At 46.4% G+C, this 15,243-nt stretch overlaps 2 protein-coding genes across 3 annotated transcripts; one reads left to right on the top strand and one right to left on the bottom strand.

Annotated features, from left to right (window-relative positions):
• Positions 1–8: 8 nt before the first annotated feature.
• On the bottom strand, positions 9–5,482 carry aprt (adenine phosphoribosyltransferase). The gene is made up of 5 exons (XM_082557541.1): positions 5,083–5,482; positions 3,584–3,687; positions 2,439–2,572; positions 1,636–1,714; positions 9–568 (listed from the first exon to the last, which is right to left on the bottom strand). Exons 1-5 carry the CDS (start codon positions 5,169–5,171, stop codon positions 429–431), a joined length of 546 nt encoding a protein of 181 aa, XP_082413667.1. The 5' UTR covers positions 5,172–5,482; the 3' UTR covers positions 9–428.
• Positions 5,483–6,935: 1,453 nt separating this feature from the next.
• Positions 6,936–13,463, top strand: tk2 (thymidine kinase 2). Of its 2 annotated transcripts, none has more exons than XR_014280506.1 (10): positions 6,936–7,167; positions 7,531–7,568; positions 7,749–7,823; positions 7,940–7,993; positions 8,458–8,547; positions 8,703–8,776; positions 9,549–9,637; positions 9,848–9,927; positions 10,751–10,858; positions 11,492–11,572. XR_014280506.1 is itself a non-coding variant. In XM_082557540.1 (10 exons), exons 1-10 carry the CDS (start codon positions 7,017–7,019, stop codon positions 12,563–12,565), a joined length of 816 nt encoding a protein of 271 aa, XP_082413666.1. In that variant the 5' UTR covers positions 6,940–7,016; the 3' UTR covers positions 12,566–13,463. The 2 variants fall into 2 exon arrangements, 1 of the variants encoding a protein (XP_082413666.1); XM_082557540.1 differs by lacking the exon at positions 10,751–10,858 and adding an exon at positions 12,482–13,463 and having other exon boundaries at positions 6,940–7,167.
• The last annotated feature ends 1,780 nt before the right edge of the window (positions 13,464–15,243 follow it).

The following is a 15,243-nucleotide window of genomic DNA, read 5'->3' on the forward strand; positions in this document are numbered from 1 at the left end:
GACACAGATGTGTTGTACACTTTATTGCAAAGTTACACCCAGTAAAGCTGGTTTTGGTCATTTCCAGTGGAACGTTTCTTTTTTCAGTCATTACATTGATGGAGGCTGCTGCGTGTTCATGTGCTGCATCTTTTGTATTCTTAGTCATTTCAGTCTCATCTGCACTCCCTGTTATTTCCATCACAGTTGTTCATGTTTCGTGACTAGCAGCTGCCTTCCAGTGGCAGAGTCGTCACGCCTGAACATGAACCCAGACAGGGTCAAACTCACCCTGCCTTCTGAGCCGAGGCAAAGTAAACTTGGATGCTGCTCAGACACTGGACGTACTGTACTTCCAGTAACATCCCATTAAAATAACGGGGCGCAGCTACACCCTGTAAACAAAATTACTGTAAAATTAAGAGATTTCTTGTCTGGGTCGAGTGTCCTCAGTACTGAAGCAGGGAGAAGACTCTGTGTGGTTTGAGTTTGTCGATGCCGTTTAGCTCTTTGAGCTCGATGACCACCATGCAGCCCAGAACCTCAGCCTGCTGTTTCCTCATCAGCTCGGCGGCAGCATGCAGCGTCCCTGCAATACACACATGTCAAAGTCTTAAAGGCAGACTTCCTAAGAGAAATCAGTCCAAAGAAAGTCACGCATCCCACCGATACTCCTAACAGCCCAATCCGCTTTATTTCCCTCTACACCGAGTTTTTATTGAAGTAGGGGGACCCAAGACGACAGTGCAAAGCAGGATTTGGGCTTGTCAGGTAACTTTTCTTTCAGTCTTCCAGAAAACAGGGAGAGCTCTCAGACCTCATTACCTCGGCGTTCTGTGATATGGATCAATAAAAAAACATATTTAATGGATCAATATGACCCAAAACAGCAACTGTTAGTACTTCTGGACCAATGTATGAAACTTTCATGCAGAGTAAGCCTGTGTTTGAATTACAGCCCTGCTGCTGCAGCTGAAAGAAAGCTTAAAGGTGTCTCGCGCACAACAACATTCGCTTCAAGCTGAGCTGAAAGCCTGGGTTGACTTTAGCCTAACTTATGGTCCCGTTCACGTTATGCGTCTCAGAGGGGTTTCACAGACAGACCTCCAAAATGTAACTGCCCCTCGCTGGACGTGCACGACTCTATGGGCCAAAACAGGGGAGGAGGCAACAGCCGAGTTCACCAGGAGAAGAGTGAAGGAAAATCATCACAGATTAAACAAAGTATGAAAAGTGAAGACGAGTAGTGCGCATCACTGCCCAGACAGGACGATGCTGTTCTAGTCAAACTTTTCCTTCATCACTGCCATTTCAAGACAGGAAAGCTGCCATTAATTAAAAAAGTCAAACCAGAGTCACAACATGAGACTGGGGGAAAAAAGATTCTAGTAATATTAATGCTGTGTGTCAGCCGCGAGCGAGCTGTGCAGCTTCTTTCATAAACCATAAGAAACGACCGCTACGCATCAGAGCTGCCGTCTGTCATGAAGGTTGTTTCTGTGAACGCTGAATCCCCCCGTGGCATCCATAATGTTACACGGATTATCTAATGTTGAAGTAAAAGCAGAAGTGCCAGTAAGGGGAAATATTCAGCAACATAACTTGTATTCATGTCTCAGTCGGACTGAATCACATCTAAACTGGGCAATTTCTCACCTCCAGTAGCCAGGAGGTCATCGACGAGCAGGACCCTTTGTCCTGGCGCCACAGCATCCTCCTGGATCTCTGCTTCTGCCTGGGGGAACAGAGTAAATACCATTTTTAATGAGATCTGAATGTGGTCAAGCTCAACGATGCAACAGAGACTAAACTTCTTATCTCAAGTAACAGTGAAAGGAGAAACGGAGTTTCTTGTAAACCTCGACTCATATCTGCATCATGATAGCTAGCAGTGGGTTTTCTGTCTCTGAATCTCTGAGCTGCTGTGCAGACACGTCACTGAAACAAAAACACGAATATGACAGCAAGCTGCAGTGCACGTATTTGTGATTAGCACTACAGGACCTAAAGGATGCACTTCAACTGGATCTTATTTTCCACTTCAACAGGTGAAAACAAGCTGACATTGTCTTAGTATACTGTTTGTTTGTTATGTAACAAACACCACAAACCCTCCCATCCTGGGTTTGTGGTGCTGGATCCTTCCTATAGGACGCAGCGCTTACAGCAGGCCAGTAAGGCTGAAGGTGTGTCTAAGATATTGCTGCCTTGTCTGCAGAATAGGATCATAGTGTCTACATTTCCATAAGTGTCTCTGTATACGGCTTGTGGAAGGGATGCGTTCAACTGCCCCATGGAAAAGAGGAGTGGGGATGAAAAAGTCGAGCAGTGAAATGTCCAAAAATACATATTTCCTCCACTTTTATGAGGATTGTCCTTAGTACCTCATCTCTAACAGTTTCATCCTGCCCGCCCTCCAAACACACAAACCTTTCAGAGTGTGTCCTTGTGTTCTTTACCTTGCCATACTCCAGATCATAAGAGACAGAAACAGTGGCTCCGGGCAGTTTGCCTTTCTTTCTGACCAGGACGAAGCCAACACCTAGCCTCTGGGCGAGCAGAGGCCCAAACAGGAAACCACGAGCATCTAAACCTGCCACACACACAAACAGCAATAATGAGGTGGGAGGAGCAACATTTACATTAAAAGGACACAATAACATCAAACCTGCCCGAACCAAACCAGAGACGTTATCAGATGATGACTGTGATTGAATGATTAGAATTCTATAGAAACAGCAGTAAACTGCAACACTGTTGCAGATAAGATTATTTAATCCTCTGTGAGTGATTGTGTGTCTGAGCGTGCTCAGGGTTGCTGTTTGCTACTAAAGTGACGGCTGCACATTTAAACTGGATGCATGGAAGCAGTAAAGCTCACGGTCCCACAGCCTGATAAAGGAGTTCAGTGTGTAACAGATATTCTTGTACTCTAGCAGCTGCACTTCGAACAGACTAAAAGAGACTCGGCAGCAGCTTAAGGATCAAACACATCACAAATAATCCTGTGATAATGCAAGTTTGTGATGGTTTAATTACAGCACTGCTTAACTCACACATGTTGCACAATAAAGAGTCAATGTAAATATTGTCTTTCCAGGCAATTTTAAACCTAAACTGAACACAGCCAACTTCAGCATGAGTTACCATGGTAACTTAACCAGATAAAAAGAGAGCCACTTTCATTTATTCACCGTGTGCTGTTGACTGTTACACGGACCTGACTGGCTTAAGAACATAAATAAACTAAGGAAGCAAGCAGGTACAGGCCGGCTTCCTGCCAGTCTCAACTCTTTCACTTTGAGCAGCTGTCGCTGAGGAGCTGGGTCCAGGGCGGCCTCATGTTTGACGTTGTAAGACAGCTTACACTAAGAACAAGTGATGGAAAAATATTGAACAGAAGTATCTGATGGAGTGTACATGCTTTACCACTATACTCACAGGAGTTAACACACAATATCTCACACAGCTGCACAAATAAAGTGGACTTTCCGAACACCAAGCATGCGATACAGCTGGCTGAGAGGATGTTTAAGGTGTGTTAAAAGACGCCTTTAAAAGGTGGAGCACAGCAGTTTCAGAGCTCTGCTTTTGTTTTTCTTACCTACAATCAGATCCACGTGCTGGTACATGTTCCTCACATGTTCTTCAAACAGGTCAATTACTGCTTTAAGGGCAGCTGCATCCTTGAGGATGGGACAAATATCTCTGCAAGATTCAGACACAACAGTTTGTAGCATTTACAGCCTGGCAGATACAGGGCTTTTAAGACTCATGCTATTGTTTGGTGGCTTAAAAGTCAGATATAACTGCTGATCTTTTTCTGAGGGAAGCCACCCTCTGATAGACAAACAATGCAACATGAGCACAGGAGGAACACCCTGAAACCATGCTGAAGGGTTTTCTCCTGTGTCTCCATTTATCAGCTGTTATAAATCCCAATACTGATATATCAGCAAATTCCTATGATCAGCTGATACTGGGAGTAGCTGTGGCTCAGCAGGAATAGTGGTTCGTCTACTTACTGGGGGGATTGGACCTCCAGGTAAAGAGTCAGGCTTAAATAGTAACCAGTCCTTTTGGATACACATCAGAATTATAACATACATTTCCACAGAGAGATTTCATTTCCTAGAGATGCAAAGTGTTGATTTCTGATCTATATTTGACATTGGAGTGACAAAACCCAGCCTTTGACTTGTAGGTGGCATAGTTATAATGCACAGTACTAACTGAACAAATACTGCATGTTATTTGAACTGAACCAGCCTGTAGCTGGATGTTGTAGTGTCACTGGGCTCTGTGTTGGGCGGACTACTTTTTACATGCTACCTCTAGGGAGTACTATTAGAAAACACTGTATGCATTTTCACTGCTGGAAGGCTAACACCCGATTATATTACTGTAACAGATCAACTGTTTCTGTGTCTGCAACATTCAGAGCTGAGTGGCAATTTTCATGCACAGTCATCAAAGTGTTGCAAGAAAATATTGCCACCGTCAAAAACTACTAACAGCCTGAAGGTTAAACGTTGTTTCATATTCATTTGCGTGATGTATTCCTTATTAAACAGCTCATCGTCATGTTCAAAGGCCTCTGAAGTTAACCTCTGAGCAGTTCTCTGACTACAGTGAAGGCTTTCAGTGCTTTGAGCCATTGCGGCATCCTGACAGCAAGATTTCAAAGGGATTTTATTTTGAAATACACACTGATATTGACCTCATGCTCAGCGGGTCACGGAGGCCGTTCACTGTCTGAAGCTCAGGCTGTGGAAACAATCGTAGGTCATAGATGAGCTGGTACCGATGACAGACTACATGAGCCGCTGCTTTAACTTGAAGAGCCCCGCCCTCCTTCTGCACTGCACGACACACACACACACACACACACACACACACACACACACACACACACACACACACACACTATTCGGCTGTTCCTAAGTGCTCACTGTGGGGGCAAAGTGTGCTTCCTGGTAGCAGGGGTCTGACACGTGCCCTTGCACCTGGTTACAGCTCTCAGAGACCCGTTTCTATTCGCGGTAGACCAGCGAAGAGACCTTACGTTTGCTGGGCCGTTCAAACAAGAACGCAGTGTCTTACCTGAACAGGATCCCTTTCTTGGGAAAGTCTGGGAAAGCGCGGACGTGTCTCTGGACCAGCTGCAGCTTTGCCTCCCAGCCTGCGGCCATGCTGAACGCTACTTCTTCTTCTTCTTCTCCTCCTCCTACGGTGTGCAAACACTCCTTTGTCGCCCTCTTGTGCGGACGGGGATGCACAGTACAGCAGTGCAATTCATCCTGATCGGTGATTGGTCGAAAGTCTAGAGCGAAAGAACAGGCTTGTGATTGGTGAAAAATGTGCAACGAAGAAGCCTTCTTTTATTCACTCAGTTTGTTGTCTGATTTTTCTTTGTCAGGTGATGTTTCCAGCTCCTTTATCCCACCTGACACCTGGACTGCTGTCTGTGGTCTTCAGAATCAGAATACTTTATTGATCCCTGGGGGAAATTATTTTTTGTTACAGTGCTCCATTTTAAACCAACATTAAGACAAGACAGACAATACACTAACTAAGAATAGTACAATATATACATATATATACATACATACATACATAAGTCAGTCAGCATGATCACAATGAGTTATTTATGTATTCTGACTGGTTTACAATGACAGGACAGTAAGCATTATCAGTGTGTATTCCAATAAAAGCATCTAGTTTTTACTCCAACATCAATGAGGATTTTCTTTTGGCTCTTTTGAACCAACAGGTTGGAAAGTCTCCTGAAATTAAGCGCAATTGAAAATCAATTCCTTTCTTTTCTTCTGTGATTATCATGTGCAAAGACTAGCCATAAGAGGAGTCTTTTAGGTTCTCCTGATGAGACAATGTAACTGTTTTACTTTTGTACTGGTAAAAACTGAAGGATTATTCATGACACTGTCATTTACAGACAGACATGTTAGAGTTCACTTGCCAAAGGTAAAAGAGTTGTAAAATCATTACAAACTTGCTATGAGAGATTATGTTTGTCCTGTGACAAATAGACTGAATAGTTGATTATGAAAATGGCGTGATCATACACCATGGCCTTCACAGTCAACCAAGACTATCTGACTCCCATAACAGATAATAGCTCTGTTAGTGTTTCCTAATCAATTCCAGGAAACGCTGAAGTTGTTGCGGAGGCATGTGTTGTACAAATACTTCCAAAACTTGTCTTTGCCTGCATGTACACATTGCTTCGTTGGTTCAGGTCTGTTATGTGTTTCTAGACCTATTGGCAGAGAATAACTTAATAATAAAAAAATACAAAACACATGTCTAAGGCAGATTAAAGCCCAACTTAGGCATTCATTAAGTAAATCCACAACTCACTGTTACTGTAACACAGGACACTTTATTAAAGGTGATGAATACAGGAAAACAGCACTGCAGGAGAGTCAATCAGTGAACTGAACTACAAAAAGTCAAAAGTGCCCATCCGGTAGGCTGGAATCATACATGTTTAAAGAAAGTTTACAACGAGCGAGATGTACTGACAATAGCCAAACACGGGTAAATGTGTAGTAAATGGCAGTGCGGTAAATCTGCCTAGTATGGCATTAAATACGCTTACTACTTCATATATCTCAGATCGTTTGTAACGAGCCACGGAAAGCAGGTGTAGCCACTGAAAAGACTAGAAATGGGCGGCTAGCGCGCGGCTAACATTTACCACAAAGCAAAAGGGTTAAACGCGCTATTCAGCGTCGTTTCCGCTAAATCCAGACTCTGTAACTTGACGTAGACATAGAAGAAATGCCAGTTTCCATTAAAAAATAGCGGACTTGCCGACTTCTTCGCTCTTCCGCTTCGTGTTGTTGTTGTTTTGGTGACGCAACTTCCGTCGAGCAGACGATTGGTCGTCTACAGTAGGTGGCGCTGTTTGACAGTGATGCGGCTTCTTATAATTCGAAGAAGAAATGCGGCGCTTCTTCTTCCTGTGTGGTGAGTACAGAGGATCGTGTACAGGCTGTTGACATGGCACACTGATGTCGGTGTGTGTCACACTCGTGTCCGCTCGCCGTGCCGTGGCGCCGGCATGTTTGTGGGCTGGATGGAGCGGGTGGAGGAAAGCGTGTGCCGGGGGATTCAGGCTGGTCCCGTCCAGAGCCCGCAGCGGGACACGGCCCGGGGCTGCAGGTCAGTGCTGCCGCTGTCAGGACACATCAGACCCGTGCTGAACTCGAGCTTTAAAGCAGCGTTTAACCAGCCGGGTTCAAATGTCTGCCCCGGTGCTTACAGATCGACAGCAGCGATCTGACCTCAGTCTGAACTCAGGTATCTGCAGTCAGTTAACGTGTTGTGTGCTGTCAGCAGTAGCTGATGAAAAGGGAGTGACTCAGAGTAGCGTCATAAGAACATGTGGGGAAACAAACAGTTCAAAACGAGCTCTTTGAGGTTTTATCTTTTATTTCCCACAGTATTGAGCCCCCTTCAAATCAATCAACCAATAACACTTACAGGAAGTGAAATCGAGTCTGACTGTGTTGTCTCCCTTCTAAGGGAAGCTGTTGCGGGATGGAGAGGACAGGAAAGCAGTGGTGAGCCTCCATGTTTAATCTGAGTTTGCCCCTCGGTGCATGCTGGGAATGATGTGAATGTTAATGTGGACAGCAGATTCTCATGTGGGACGGATCGTCCATAGTTTTTCAGTGGAAGTGATGAATATTCAGAGACTCACAGCAGTGTCTGACAGTCTGCCTGTACGTTGCTGTGTTCAGATCTGTGTTGAGGGGAACATTGCCAGTGGGAAGACAACATGTCTGGAATATTTCAGCAAAACCAGCAGTATCGAGGTCAGTCAGTCTTTGTGCAGTGTAGCTGTGTGCGTTCAAGATTTCCAGTGTTACCGAGCTCAAAGTATACCATTTGTTCACGAATGTATTCCTCTCTCCTTGCCTCTTTCTTGCAGGTCCTTACAGAGCCAATCTCTAAATGGAGAGATGTCCGAGGGCACAACCCTCTGGTAACGTACATGACCGTGCTGTCAGTGTGCAGAGCTGGAAGGATTCTTCCAAAACATTTTGTGCTTTTATGATGCTGGAGTGTTGAACGCGCCGGTGCTGAACGCGCCGGTGCTTAACATGCCGGTGCTTAACATGCCGGTGCTGAACGCGCCGGTGCTGAACATGCCGGTGCTGAACGCGCCGGTGCTTAACATGCCGGTGCTTAACATGCCGGTGCTGAACGCGCCGGTGCTGAACGCGCCGGTGTTTAACGCGCTGGTGCTGAACAGTGTTGACTTGGGATGAGATGTGGTGAGTGTAAACACCATGGATTGTCTCTGTATACTCCCGCTTCCATCAGGATCCTTCCTCAGGAGTCTGGTCAAGCTTATCAAATGCTCTGGGAATGTGTTGAGTGCTGGTTGGTAGTGTGACTTCCCTGCATGTCAGTCTAGCTGTTCACCTGCAGGTTCTGTCCCCGCAGGCTTTAATGTACCAGGATCCTCAGCGCTGGGGCATCACGCTACAGACCTACGTTCAGCTCACTATGCTGGATCGACACCTGTCAGCTGTGGTAAGTGTCCTGCTAGCTAGCACCACAGCTGGTTTACTCTGTGCTTGTTTTGTTGCATGCTAACACCCATATAGCCTGGGCTAGCACACTGATGGCTGTATGCTGGTTATGCAAACGGATACGCTGGCACACGTGCTGTTTCTTGTTGGTTTCAGGCAGCTCCTGTTAGGATGATGGAGAGATCTCTCTTCAGCGCCAAGTACATCTTTGTGGAGAATCTCTTCAGAAGGTACAGTAATCTGATCCACGGATCATCCACACAGTTTCACCTGAACAACACAGCCCTGCAGCGCTGAAGTAGGAGAGTGTGCAACCTGTGCATGTGATTTATGTACAGACAGAGAGGATGGATTGTTATTTCAGTCAGGCTCAGCATCTGTTCTCATGTCTTTAATGTAAAGGTCGTGTTCAGTCATGCATCATTGTAGCCAAGTCTTACCATGAAATAGTCCAGATGTTGATTTGCAGTAATGGCCAAAGTGCCTCACAGCCGCAGCTATGTAAACAGAGAAGCAGTTACTTAAAATGTAACATTTCATTTAAAATATGTAACTGTCTCAAATGAATCATCCAACCTGTAACTGAGCATTTCTGACATTTCTGGGAATTTAGAGAGCTGGGGTGGTTCGGGAGGTAGAGACGGTCACCTACTAATCAGAGCGTTGATGGTTTGATCTTTGACTGCTACAGTCTATGGTTGAACCTCCAATGTGTGGAGAGTCCCGGGTATTTAAGCCGTAGTTGGTGTTGTTGACCCGCTAGTGATCATGTGCCAACGTGTGAAATTATCAGCGGAGGTTCTGGGTGAAATCACTGTGAGACCTTAGAACTGAAGATGCTTCTAAGGTGAGAGCTGAAACGTCTTCAAGACATTTCAAGAAGTCCAGTCGGTTTTCTTTCCAAGCTCGTTAGGTCAGATAGAACCTGTGAATGAGTGAATGAGACATGTTTATAAAGTGCTTTGAGTAGAATTAGAGTTTTATTTCATGTTTTTCTTCCAGTGGGAAAATGCCAGAGGTGGACTATGCTGTTCTCAGCGAGTGGTTTGACTGGATTACAGCTAACATTTGCATTCCTGTTGATCTCATTGGTGAGTACAACACAAACAAACCTGCTGCAGCTCAGCATCAAGAAACAAAGCACGAATCCTGTGCACGTCTGAATGTACACGATGAGAACTGACCTCTGTCTTTGAGGTTGTGTGTTTATACAAATGGCATTCCTATGTAATGAAATGAGTTCATGTAGTCGCAGTAATAATAATGATACATGTCATATTTGGCTTTTTCCCTGGCTCCAGTTTACCTGCAGACGTCTCCTCAGACCTGCCATGAAAGGTTAAAGCAGCGATGCAGAGAAGAGGAGAAAGTCATTCCACTGGTGAGGAGCTTGTGCTTCACTTCATTGAAGTTTGTCAATTCAAAGGGACACAGACAGCTGCACAGTAGTGCCAATCTAATGACCACTTGAAGTGACCACAAAGCTACTCCAGAGAGTCTGAAAACATTTCCAACTCATGGTGAAAAATCTGAGGTTTGTCAAGGCAAATGGCATTTAACACTTTGTTTGAAACGCGTACAAATGCTGGAGCTCTGCTTCAAAGATGAAGCTGGTTCCTAGAGATGCAACAAAAGGCTAAAGATGTGAGCAGCAGCACACGTCAGCACACGGCTTCCTCCTAGCTCCAGTTTCTGTTCACCTGGGTCTTCACTACATGGACTGCAGTGAGGTGGCATCAATATTTACACCTTACCAGACAACTGCTACTACAAACATACATGACAAGTTTACAGCAGGCGTCCTGTCAATTCAAGTCAGTGTATTTATAAGTATGTTTTTAAACAACAGGTTGACCAAAGTGCTGCACAAACTGGGAAAAAACCCAACAGACAGGTCACAAAAACAAAGAAAAGAGTCACAGTAAGGGAATAAAGATGTGGTGTTAGGGAGGTCCTAATGCGAAAAGGAGAGCGTTCCAAAGTCACGATGTAGCCACCGTAAAGGCCGGCCTGCTCTGTGTTTGAGTCTGCTTCTAGGAACAACAAGACCTGAAGGCTCTGTTAGGAGTATGTTCAGAGAGGTAAGAGGGAGCCGACCCATTTAGAGACTTAAAAGCAAACAATTAAAGCTTAAAATCAAATCTAAAATTTACTGGAAGCCAAAACTGGGGAAATGCTGTCGCGTTTATGTTGCCTGTGAGCAGGTTGGAGAAGAGGGAGCAGAGCCTGGCTGATGCCCAAATAAAGGCCCCAATATTCTGAAACAGCAGAAAAATGTCCAGCAGGAGTGATGGTGCAGAGCTCGCGCACAGGTAACAGAGGTTTAACTGGTCAGCACAGAAATTTGAATTATGACAGTGATCAGAAAAGTGGCTGTAGCTCAGGTGGCAGAGCAGATCAGCCACTAACCAGAAGGTCGGTGGTTCGATCCCAGGCTGCTCCAGTCTGCATGCCAAATATCCTCGGGCAAGATACTAACCCATGTTGCTCTCCGATGCATCCATCGGAGTGTGAATGTCTATGAATACTAGATACTTAGCACTTAAGCTTAGAAGTGCTTGTGTGAATGGGTGAATGAATTAGTTGTATAAAGCGCTTTGAGTGCTCAGAGTAGAAAAGCGCTATATAAGAACCAGGCCATTTACCAAAAGTGCAAATTAGAATATCACATAATTACAGAGCACGAGATAAGACTGAATCCAAAGTACGTCCACGCTCGTGGGAGGGAGCGCCGACTGAACAAGACTAAAACAGTCAGTAAGGTTCAGGACGTCTTTCACAAGAGGTTTAGTGGGGCAGCAAACATGAATCTTAAAATCCCAAAGAATTAGAGTCGTTCCGGATAAAAAGACCTTAAATAAAATCCTTGTTAAACTGCGGAGCCCATAAATATCAGCAGTGAGCTGTCTCTCAGGTGTGTGTGTGTGTGTGTGTCCATCCACCAGGAGTACCTTGAGTCCATTCACCAGCTTTATGAGGAGTGGCTAATCAGGCGTAGCTCCTGGCCTGTTCCTGCTCCTGTGTTGGTGAGTGTTCACACGAGCACAGCTTTGCTTTCAGGTAGTACTCTCACACCACAGACACACACAGTGAATGATAACAATGAATTGGGGAAACCTTGGGTTCTTGTCTCATGCCACCCACCTAAATATTGTTGCAACTAAGCCCATAACAAGGACGGGACGGTGCACTCTTCCACACTGATTAGAAACACGACGAGGAACCTGGGCCCAAACTCCCAGGTCTGGTTGACCCAAGTTGTTTTTGAAGCACGAGTTGTGTCAGTGTGATTGGACTCGTTCTTATTAAGTGCTTTTCTACTCAAAGCATGTCATACTGTATGCCTCATTCACCCATCCACACACAACACATACGAGCACTGTTTTCTATTCTTTCTATCTAGCTCTATCCACTCATTTAGAAGATCTTTGCTGCTCACTGTATAGAAGAGCCTGTGTAGTGGTGTTCTTCCTGTTCATGCATTTATTACTTCTAGGCTGGACATATTCATTCTTATCAGGATGTCCTAAAAACTCCCTGAAAAGCCTTCAGTTGATCCAAAATACTGCAGTGACAGGGACGTTCAGCCCCCACAGGAGAGGCGGAGCCTTCAGCTTTCAGCCGTCTCTTTTGCAGTACCAGCTCTGTTTTGATTCAGAAGACTGTCTGCTGTCAGGATTACGCTTTGTGATGAAGCATATTCAACCCCACTATGAAGAACGCTTGGGAAAGCCGTCCCTACAATTAGTTTTATCCAGGTTTGTCCTTTAGTGCAGCGTAGAGACACTGTATCATTGTTTGTTTTCCCCACTTCCCCCAAAACACAGGCTTTAATCTGGTTTGGAGCCATGTTTTTGCTGCTTTCTGTGTCGAGTAAGTCCCTCATAGCCAACCCTGATCTTCCTGATATTTAAGAATGATGTGTGTGTTTGCAGGTGATTCCTGCTGACCACAACCTGCAGAGGATGCTGCACCAGTACGAAGAGAACCGAGCCAAGATCCTAGCAGCAAGTCTCTGATTCCCGAACACGCACTCATGCTAACCCCAACTTGACAGGAAGCTGTTACAGCACCTTTTTTAAGCTGTTTCTGATCTTACACCTCGTCACATGTGACATTTTTGTATGCACTCCCAGGTCAGCCATTCCTATTCATGAAGACCAATCTCAGTACATTTGATTGCAGTATTAAAGTAAAATGTAATCGATGTGCTCACAAGAAACTATCGAGAAACTGAACATGAGAGCGGATCATTCCAGTGCTCGAGCCCAAGCCTGTCAGCCTTCAAAGATGCTGCGCGCTCAGGCTGGTCCTTGCATCTTATCTGCTGAGTTTTTCCTGAGAGCGTGATTAATCCTCTGTGAGTCTGAGGAAGTGTGTAAGTGAAAACTCTTCATACAGAACAAGTCCAGTGACAGCGTTGTGTCACTTCAGACCACGAGTTATACGTCCTGGTCTGATCATCACTCTGTATCACTCCTCTGTCCTTTACCTGCCTGCATCTGCTCTGCCACCTGAATGAAGGAGCCTATTTCCATGACAACATTTAGTCAGTGTTTGAACAGGCTGTGTGATCCGGCACTGTGAAAAATCTGCAGCCACTGACAGCCTGACGCCCTGGAGCCTTGAACTCGGGGACACGTTGGAGCTTCCTGAGTGATGCTGTGGGCTCTCTGCCTTCTCTTTCCTTACCCGGATGATTGAGCGTGCTTAAAGACTCACTGCCAGGTCACATGACTGATCAGTCGAGTTTACAGCGCTTGAAGGATCAAGCAGAGTTGGCTGCATTGTGTTAGGAATAAAATGTGTGTAAAATTTGTGTTTTATTTTATACACTTTGCAATTGTGCTCATTGAGAGTTGGCACTCTGTGTAATAAAAGTCAAAAGCATCAATTAAACAATATGATTGAACTGAATTATTGGCGTGTTGACTGCAGAGGGATTAGCAAACTGCTTGCACATCAGTTAAAGTCAGGGTGATATTTTTCTGGGCTGTGGGAGGCCGACAGACTTGGGTAATGAATAGAAAACTCGTCTTGGGGCTGCAAGTATAAAGCAGCTTGAGCTCAAACATTGCTGTGGTTTGGTGCTATAAATAAACGTGACAGCTTTTAACCAAAGGGAAAAAAATGACCCAAACTATTGTTTGTCCTCCATCCAGATCCACCAACAGAAGATTAGTGACCTCAGACCACAGAGGCAGCATGCATACACATGTTTTTGCACTGCACCACTTTACTTAGACGTCACTCTTCCATCCAACACATATAATGAACTAATAAAATATTTCTTACAAGTCAAAGTTGGGTTTTTGTCTCGTATCCTACAGAAATGGCATTCAACGTGAGTCTGTAATTAGACTTTCAATGTAAATAATATTTACGACAGGCTTAGGGCGTCGGGGGGTTCCCGGAGGCGTCTTCCTTGGGGGGCTCAACCCGGGGTATCGATCATGGCCTATTAAGGGCTCTGTTGGCTCTCGGGTGACTGTTTCCTCGCGGCTGCGTGCAGCGGGGCTAGGGGAGGGTCTGTGCTGACGGACGTGGGTTACTGACCTGGTAGCCTGGCTGCCCCTGGGTGGGTCCGGGATGGGCGTGAGGTTCTGGGGGCGCTCCGTCTCTGGGCTGGAGCCCGGGCCGGGCCTCGGGGGCTTGGGTCCTGGTTGGTGTGTCACCAGGGTTGTGGGCGGGTGGGTGCATGGGGGCCCAGCCCAGGAGCAGGGTGCCGCCAGTGCATCGAGCCACCTGGGGGGCTCTTCAACTGGTGGGGGAGATTGTCACATCTTGCAGGAGCTTTCCTCTCTTCAGGAACTCTCTCTGCAGGAGGGGGAGATACAGGAGAGGTGGAGGAAGATCTCAGCCTGGGCGTTTACTGTCTTATGTAGTCTGGAAGATGAGTGGATGGTGGGGTGGGTGCAGTTTTCTCTGTGGTGGGGTTGGGTGGACTGTCCCGGGCTCTGTGGGGCCGGGAGGCGCTGCTGCACTGGGCCCCGGTCTGGATGGGCCTGGGCCCCCTTTCCCTGGCGGGTCGCAGAGTATGGGGGTGCCTACTGGGGTCAGCAGGGGAGCTGGCCCCAGGGAGGGGTCACCTGCCCCTCCATTCCTTCCCTCCCCATCTCCAGCTGCCTCCCTCTTCCCGCTCCACCACAACCACCCACACATGCAGGGCCTTGGAGTAGGGGTATGTCACCAGGGTGCAGAGGAGGCTACCCCCCCCCTCTGTCCCCTTCTGGCTGCCTCTGCCTCAATTTTATCCCACAACTTAGACATTCACATTACTCACACTCTCATTACACATACATATAGGATCTTGGGGGTGGGCACGATACACGGAGTCCAAAGTACCATCAGGGTGTACACCCCACCCCTGGCGTCGTTGCCCACCTCTCAATTTTGAATACACGTAGACATTGAGGGCTAGCAGGAGGGACCATGCGCTTACCTGCTGCTCTCTGGCAGGTAGCTCCATGCCCTCCTGGGTTTTAAATGCACCTTAGAACACACATGCATCAACACTACAATGAGCGGGTGGAGGGAGGTTTGGAGTCTTCTCTCACCCCCATTCTCTGCGGCCTGCTGGAGCAGGGGGGCTAGGAGGAGGAGTTGGCCGTCCGACTGAGGTCTGGAGTGTGGGGCCTCCCTGCTGCTGCGGAGTCGGGGCGGTCTGCCTCTCCCCACCGCAGGGAAAAGGGTAACA

Source organism: Aulonocara stuartgranti (genome assembly GCF_965226115.1).
Source record: "Aulonocara stuartgranti genome assembly, chromosome: 13".
Taxonomy (NCBI): domain Eukaryota; kingdom Metazoa; phylum Chordata; class Actinopteri; order Cichliformes; family Cichlidae; genus Aulonocara; species Aulonocara stuartgranti.

Coding starts and splice junctions, on each gene's coding strand:
- aprt (XM_082557541.1), bottom strand. CDS start 5,171: ATGGCCGCAGGCTGGGAGGCAAAGCTGCAGCTGGTCCAGAGACACGTC. Junction 3,688..5,082: donor AAGAAAGGGATCCTGTTCAG/GTAAGACACTGC, acceptor TGAATCTTGCAG/AGATATTTGTCCCATCCTCA. Junction 1,715..2,438: donor ATGATCTGGAGTATGGCAAG/GTAAAGAACACA, acceptor CTGTTCCCCCAG/GCAGAAGCAGAGATCCAGGA.
- tk2 (XM_082557540.1), top strand. CDS start 7,017: ATGTCGGTGTGTGTCACACTCGTGTCCGCTCGCCGTGCCGTGGCGCCG. Junction 8,777..9,548: donor GTGGAGAATCTCTTCAGAAG/GTACAGTAATCT, acceptor TTTTTCTTCCAG/TGGGAAAATGCCAGAGGTGG. Junction 11,573..12,481: donor CTGTTCCTGCTCCTGTGTTG/GTGAGTGTTCAC, acceptor GTGTGTTTGCAG/GTGATTCCTGCTGACCACAA.